This window comes from Bactrocera neohumeralis, chromosome 3 (genome assembly GCF_024586455.1).
Source record: "Bactrocera neohumeralis isolate Rockhampton chromosome 3, APGP_CSIRO_Bneo_wtdbg2-racon-allhic-juicebox.fasta_v2, whole genome shotgun sequence".
Classification (NCBI taxonomy): domain Eukaryota; kingdom Metazoa; phylum Arthropoda; class Insecta; order Diptera; family Tephritidae; genus Bactrocera; species Bactrocera neohumeralis.
In genome coordinates, this window is record NC_065920.1 from 31,241,731 (window position 1) to 31,250,039 (window position 8,309).

Here is an 8,309-nt window from a genome sequence, read left to right on the forward strand (position 1 = left end):
CGGTTCAAAATGCGAGATATTTAAATAAGCTCAAGGAGACAAGATTTCTTAAAGGTTTATGAATTTATATTAACAGTTTGGCGCTGAATATGAATGGAAGCGGCCTGCACCTTGGTATAAACCTCATATCCCTAATATAATAAATTTCGCTTCTTTTGTTGAGTTAGTGTCAAATATATCTTATTTGAAGAAGTAGAATAAGTAATAAATTTATTTAAAAACCACTCGGTTTCATCGCAATGTTTTTTATTATGAAAGTTTGCAACACCGCAATGTATTTTCACGATTTTGATTCCTGCAAATTGCAAGAGTATAAAATGTTTGATTACACCCGAACTTAGGCCTTCCTTAATTGTTTAATTTAACTTGTAGCTGAGTTATAGCACTTCAACACGTGCATATACCAAGTTTCATCGCGACGTCTAAATGTTTGCTCAACAAAAATGTTTGATAAGGTCATCGTTTTCGGACAGTCAGCAAGTTATTTAGAGGTTTAAAAATAGCAAAAACACCTGGAGTCAATAATTTTTATCTCAGTAGTATTATACGTACCTCATGCTGTTGCTTAATGTGTTTACACTTACAAATAAGACTATGCAGAAGCACTTTTCTTAGTATACCCAGTCGTAAGAGCAAGTAGTAAAATGCTTGAAGAAAAAATTTTCTTGTGGAAGTAAAAGTCCAACTCTTTGTATGTTTTCTGCATTTATGTGTCTTTTATTTTTATTAAGCAAAGTGGGAAATATTTGTAACAAGATCAAATATTTTTTTTTTTAATATTAAATTTTTCTGTGCCAAAATTCAATTCAGGGAAGTGATCTGCTAGTCTACTGACTATAGGATAAAATTCTGATTTTAAAGCCATCTGTATGTAGCAGAGGCAATATTCTATAGAAGCCTACGAAGTCGCATTGCCGAAGCATATGTGAGCCAAAAGAAGGTTTCACTGCCGACATGGAAACCTACTTTACAGACTAAAGACAAGCAGTAAGTTAACCCGTTACTCAACTTTTTACATCAGAGATATCGACTAGTGTGTAAGGTGCTTTAATAATAAAATTTACAAGCTCTTATTTCCATGAACCAGACATATTCTTCAAAATATATAAATTCCAGACTTCAACAAGAAAAAACATTGACCGCAGCTGCACTGGGGCCATAATACCCTACACAGACTAATACTTTATACCACAATCTTGAATCTGATTTTGAGCGGTAAGTTTGAAAGGCAGCAACATATTCGGTCCAATACATTCAGAGATTGCAGCGATGTCTAGGAGAATAATCTTTGCCAAATTTTGTGTAGATGCCTCGCCAAAGAAAAAAGCTTTCATGCAGTGACTTGGGTTTGAACGTTCAGTTTACATAACAGCTCTATGCTATTGTTCTCCGATATCAGCGATTTCGACAAATGCATGCAAAGGCAGCTTCTTGGTGGAAAGAGCACGAGTGCAAAATTTCAGACCGGTATCCCAAAAAGTGATTAGTTCACGTATGTAACGTTATATACAGACGAAAAGGTCCCGGAAACTGTAAATAAAACTGAAAATATTTAATTATTCATAAATATATATGTATATTGTCGCCTTCAAACCCCACCAACGCTTTTTCCAGTCCTCCAAACACTTTTCCCAAGCACTTTTTGGGATGGCCTTCAACTCTTTCCGGAAATTTTGTTTTATCTGGTTCGATCTAATACCACGGAGCGGCAATTCCAGTTTGGGGAACAAAAAAAAAATCACACGAAGCCAAATCTGTTGAATACGGTTGTTGATCGATGGTATTCATTGCGTTTTTTTTTTAAATTCGGTTAAAATCCTGGCTATAATCGGAATTTGTACGATTAAGCATGTCAAAAAAAACCTGTTAACGGTGCTCTCTTTGAAAAAAATCAGCTTTATCCGGACGAGTCGAGCAAGAAAATCAAAATCATTCAAACGGACGATTTGCATTTTCCTCACTTTTTTAATATGTTCTTCAGTTGAATAGATCGAAGGCCGTCCAGAACGAGGCATGTCTACAACGGTTCTCGGCCTACTTTGAAGGCTTGTGTTTTTGATAAAACTGAATCACCGTAAGTCTTTTCCAATACTCGCAAGGATTCCGCACAGGAAATTTGGTTAGAAATAGAAAATACCTATAAAGTTTAGAAAGTCTATGGCATTTTCTTTTGTTTGTTACTAACATCAAACATAGTTAGCCCTGGTCAGGGCATAAGAAGGTAACTGGTAGTATTATTGTCATTACTCTGATTATTGGCGTTTTTCAGTTAAATTGCATTTAATTGCGAATTAATCGCGAAATATTTGCTGTTGCTCGTAGAGCCTTCAAGATAAAGTCAATTCCATAAGTTGATTAATAGCTTGAAATGAAAAGTAGATATTTAATCACTGAGAAACTGTACATCCCCTCGACTTCTGATAAAATACAAAAATTGTATGAAATATTTTTATCTTCTTGCTCATGTTACCGTTTCAAATGCTTTCATCTTTTCAATATTGATCACTTAACAAAATCAATTTCTATCTCAACTGGCCTAGAATATGGCTCATTAGTATATTTAAATTTAAAAAATAAAATAAAATAATTATAAACTATATCAATATATTGAATTTTCATTGATAAAGATTGATCATATGAAAAAGTACAAGATTTCGTACCGAGAAAATATTTACGTTACAAAGGTCAGTGATCTATTTTATAAGAACAGTAAGCAGTGCTACTTGAAACCGGCAAATACTGAGTAAGACATTGCTTGACTACCATACAAGTACTTAATTGGTTTATTGCTCCTAATCCAATCAGCTGAATATTGGAATATCATTACTTAAGTTCCTTAATAAATTCGTTGGATTGATAAGATTGAATTATCTACTACACATTGTTTTTGCCATGTCGGTTACTGTCGATCGGCTACTAATCTTAAAGAACTTTTTGGCCTCACTTCATTTACAGCTGCGAAAGTGTTAAAATGTGTTGCAGTTGTTGTGGCGTAACTCAGCAGAAAATATGGGTCTTTCTAATAGCCGTTGCGTTCCTTGTACCAGGATTGCTCTTAGTAATTTTGTGGACAGACTTTATAAACGATAAAATATACGATGTGAGTTTTTCACATTCGCAATTTTAAAATGCCTTACATTTTTTATAATAAGTTTTTGCTTCACAGATGCTGCCTCTTGGTCCTTGCTCGAAAACATACGACAAATGGGTGGAGACACCCATCCCGGTCTACATGTACATGTATCTCTTCAATTGGACAAATCCGGACCAGGTACGCACAATTGGTGTCAAGCCGAACTTCCAGCAAGTGGGTCCATTTGTTTATAGAGAGGAAAAGCTCAAGGAAGATATAACCTGGCACTCAAACAAAACTGTGTCTTACTATGGACAGCGTACATGGTACTTTGAACCCGAGATGTCGGGTGCGTCGCTGGACGACCTAGTAACTTGTCCGCATCTGCCCTCTTTGGTAAGTAACACGACTAAACAATTTCTCTTATTTGTAAAACACTTTCATTATTGCAGGCCGCAGCAAACGTGATGCGAGATGAATCATATTTCCTCAAATTAGGTTTCAATATCGCGCTCAATAATAATGGTGGTGCTCTCTATCAGACACACACGGCCGGTGAATGGCTTTTCGAAGGTTTTTACGATGAGTTTCTGGACTATGCTATGAAACTAAATAGTTCCATGACTGGCCCTGTGGAATCGAATCATTTCGCTTGGTTTCTTAATCGCAACGGCTCTAAAGAGTTCGAAGGCCTCTTTACCATACACACTGGTCAAGGCGATTTGAGCCAAATGGGTGAAATTAAATTTTGGAACGGTGTAAATCACACTGGCTACTATGAGGGGGATTGTGGTCGCCTGAATGGCAGTACTGCCGATCTTTGGGTACCGAATATTGGTCCCGAAGAATACATCACTGTCTATATTACCGACACTTGTCGCATTATCAATCTGGTACCAACCGGTGAAGTTGAAATTGAAGGCATCAAAGCGACCATGTATGAAACGAAACCGGACACATTCGATAACGGTCAACGTAATGCCGATATGAAATGTTATTGTCCACGCGATAAACAACCCGACAATTGTCCGGCGACTGGCGTGACCGACCTCGGTCCATGCGCTGAAGACGTACCCATGTACATGTCGCACCCACATTTCATGTATGCCGATGAGAGTTTTGCAAACACGATAACTGGTCTCGAGCCCGATTATGAGAAGCACAATTTCTTCATAGTTTTAGAGCGAAAGCTGGGTGTACCATTGCAGGTGAATGCCAATGTCATGGTCAGCTTACACATAAGAAACGACAGTGATATAACGTAAGTAACGCATTCTTTTGGACAAGGTGTTAAGAAATATTTGTTATTTTTGTGAACTTTAGCATATTGCGTGACATACCGGAGTTTTATGCGCCGCTTTTTGTGACCTCTAGTAAGGCTGTTATCAGTAAGGAGCTTGCAAAAGAAATCAAGGTGAGATATACTCGACTGAAATTCATATTTTTTAACTGTTTGTACGTTCTACACTATTTTCACCGTCCATAGCTCGCTTTGAATCTGCCGGCGATTGGATTTTATTGTGGATTAGCGTCTATAATTATAGGCGCTATTATTGGAACCGTTGGCATATACCTAACCGTCACTCACAACTGGTATGGAGAATCTAAAAAATAAATGTCCAAAAACCTGTATTGCTTCAGGCAAATAGATATTAAAGTGAATTTTATTACAATCATCATGAGCTATGTTTTCACTTTCTGATCTTCAATGATATGTATATGGTCTGTTGGTCCCGCATTACATAAAAGAGGGACGGTAAATATTTGCAAGCACATTCGTTTCTTTGGCAGGCGAAATCTATTTTTTACGGATTGCTTTGTTTGAGAATTATACTATTTGATGAATTCGGTCGATAAAATCATATTACACCATGTCGTTAGTGCCCACTTGTTATACGAATGATGTTTGTTATCAGAATTTTCCCTGACTTTGGAAACAGACTAAATTTAGTACTCATAATAGTTACTTAATTCTGCTACATTTTTCCACTTTTCCATATATCAGCAATTTGGATCACACCAAATTGGATCTTATGAAACTCATCCCTGTTTAATATCTATATCGAAAAAAACTGGCTCCGGTTTTAGACACTCTTTAGTTGTAGGTAGCGACTCATGAGTTTTCCTATACTCTCTCTCTCTCTCTCTCAATCGAGATGCAAATAGAGTTCTACGTACATATACATTTTCCGACATTAAAGCACATAATATTTAGATACATTTTTTCTGACTAGGACTAGGTGTCTGATCTAGAAAACTTTCAATATTTTCTAGCTCCAGAAAGCGAGGTTGATTGCAAATAATATATTTTCTCAATAAAATTGAGCATATCAACTGACTCGATGGTTTGGATATACTGTTTGTACAAAATAACATTCGAGCACTGTTAAAATTATGTGGGTTCCCAGTTTATGGGAGAGAGTCTGATAAACGTTTTTTTGCTAGAAGCTCTCACTGTTATAGCTTTTACTGTAGCTAAACCCTACCAAACTTAAAATATTTGTAGTACATATACATACATACATATATAGCACTGAATCACACTACAGTTAATCCTATTCAAACGGTTTGTTTAATTTAACAAATTCAAAGTCTCCGCCTTATCTTTCTTTATCCCGCTATTTTTATCGCTATACGTATACATGCGTAAACTAGAGTCAATCAGACACAATAACTGTATGTTGACTGATATTTATATGCTGATAAGATGTTTACACTCTGCAACACATAAATATGCTCATAGGTGATAGCTAAGTGAATTTCTTGAAGCAATAAAGTAAGTTTTTTTTCTTTTATTTTAATCGTATAATTTTAATTATAAAACAGAAAAGTTCATATTTGATTAAACTTTTTTTCTCGCCCATTGCTTTGGTTACCTCCACTGCCTCATCAAGGAAGTTGCCACCTATCAATTAGCATTATAAATACTGGTGTAATCCAATTGAAAGGTGAATTAATTTGAAATAATTTAGACTACATGTGTTTTTCGAATCGATAAATTTTTATACTCTCGCAACAAAGTTGCTAAGGAGAGTATTATAGTTTTGTTCACATAACGGTTGTTTGTAAGTCCTAAAACTAAAAGAGTCAGATATAGGGTTATATATACCAAAGTGATCAGGTGACGAGTAGAGTTCAAATCCGGATGTCTGTCTGTCCGTCCGTCCGTCCGTCCGTCTGTCCGTCCGTCCGTACAAGCTGTAACTTGAGTAAAAATTGAGATATCATGATGAAACTTGGTACACGTATTTCTTGGCTCAATAAGAAGGTTAAGTTCGAAGGCGGGCAAAATCGGCCCACTGCCACGCTCACAAAATGGCGAAAACCGAAAACCTATAAATTGTCATATTTAAGCCACAAATAAAGATATTAAAGTGAAATTTGGCACAAAGGATTGCATTAGGGAGGGTCATATTTGGGCGCAATTTCTTTGGAAAAGTGGTCGTGGCCCCGCCCCTTACTAAGTTTTTTGTACATATCTCGGAAACTACTATAGCTATGTCAACCAAACTCTATAGAGTCGTTTCCTTCTGGCATTTCCATATACAGTTCAAAAATGGAAGAAATCGGATAATAACCACGCCCACCTCCCATACAAAGGTTATGTTCAAAATCACTAAAAGTGCGTTAACGGACTAACAAAAAACGTCAGAAACACTAAATTTTGCGGAAGAAATGGCAGAGGGAAGCTGCACCCAGGCTTTTTCTAAAAATTGAAAATGGGCGTGGCGTCGCCCACTTATGGACCAAAAACCATATCTCAGGAACTACTCGACCGATTTCAATGAAATTCGGTGTATAATATTTTCTTAACACCCTGATGGTGAAATCGGTTCACAACCACGCCTTCTTCCAATATAACGCTATTTTGAATTCCATCTGATGCCTTCTCTGTATAATATATACATTAGGAACCAATGATGATAGCGGAATAAAACTTTATGTACTCAAATACGGTATTTGAAAAATATGTAAATGACGTATAATGAAATCTCGATTATCACTTTATCATGCGAGAGTATAAAATGTTCGGTGACACCCGAACTTAGCCCTTCCTTACTTGTTTTTCTGTAAGTTGGTAGTATTATTAGTGACATCTATGATAAATTTCTCATCAAAATGTTCATTAGTATTTGAGATATGCGTCGTTGTGAAGCTATAAAAGTGAATTCTTCGTTTTTTACTAAACGACGGAGGATTTTTCCAAGTGCCATGATGACTGGAAAATTCATCTTTCAATTTGATCACATATTTACCTCTCTGACGTAAACAAACTGCCTTATAAATACCTTCTCCCTTCAAAAAAGGCATAGTTACTGACTTTTTGATTGCGGGCTTTATTTGTCTCTAATATTACACCTCCTAACAATACCACATATAAAATCAGACAACATTTTTTTAGCATTATAGCAGGGCATTGCGATAAGCAAACACTTTTAACTTACATTTAGTTTGCCTAGTGGGAGAAATTAACCCTTTTATTAATGTCATTTAAATTGATACAAATATTTATGGCGAAATGCATTGTTGGGGGCAATAATAATTACAATATACTACTAGTTTCCAAGTGGTTTTGTATATATGTATAACACTTGTTCTGTGCTTATCTCATTATATTGATATGGATTATACGTGCGATTACTTGGTCAGTGGGTTAGATCGCTTACAGCTCGGTAAAATAACTGCAAACATACATATTCGTTGATAAGAAATTTTTAGTAGCAAGCTACTAAGAACACGTTAACTGCGATTGCACCAAAGCTATAATACCCTTCACAGATCCATTTTTATAGCATAAGAGAATATAAAAAGATTATTCTGATTTTGACGGTCAGTTTGAATAGCAGCTGTCAATCTGAACGATTTCTTCAGATATTGTGTCAATGTTTTGAACAACACAGCTCTACAAAAACAATTTTTTTCTGTTGCTTGAATACGAGGGCTGCTATATATATTCTGGCCGAGGGCAACACTAAGTGTTGCCAGGTGCAATCTGACATTTCCATTGGAAAGTTTGACATTTTTTAGCATAATATCACTCAGAACGTTTTGTCATTTAATAGTGAATTGTTTTATTTACATATAGGGAATTAAAAAATTCATCTCGGCCAAAAAATGGAATTAACTCGTCTACATTTCGTGCGATCATTTTTCACAACTTTCGACGTGGAGTGCATCGATGAACTAAAATCTTTTTTTGGATATGAAGCATCATCCTATAGCACTGTGAAAAATT

General features: G+C 35.9%; 1 protein-coding gene across 1 annotated transcript; it reads left to right on the forward strand.

The window, feature by feature from the left end:
- Positions 1-2,081: 2,081 nt before the first annotated feature.
- On the forward strand, positions 2,082-4,752 carry LOC126753115 (protein croquemort). The gene is made up of 6 exons (XM_050464297.1): positions 2,082-2,119; positions 2,956-3,100; positions 3,167-3,469; positions 3,526-4,334; positions 4,397-4,487; positions 4,560-4,752. Exons 2-6 carry the CDS (start codon positions 2,972-2,974, stop codon positions 4,686-4,688), a joined length of 1,461 nt encoding a protein of 486 aa, XP_050320254.1. The 5' UTR covers positions 2,082-2,119; positions 2,956-2,971; the 3' UTR covers positions 4,689-4,752.
- The last annotated feature ends 3,557 nt before the right edge of the window (positions 4,753-8,309 follow it).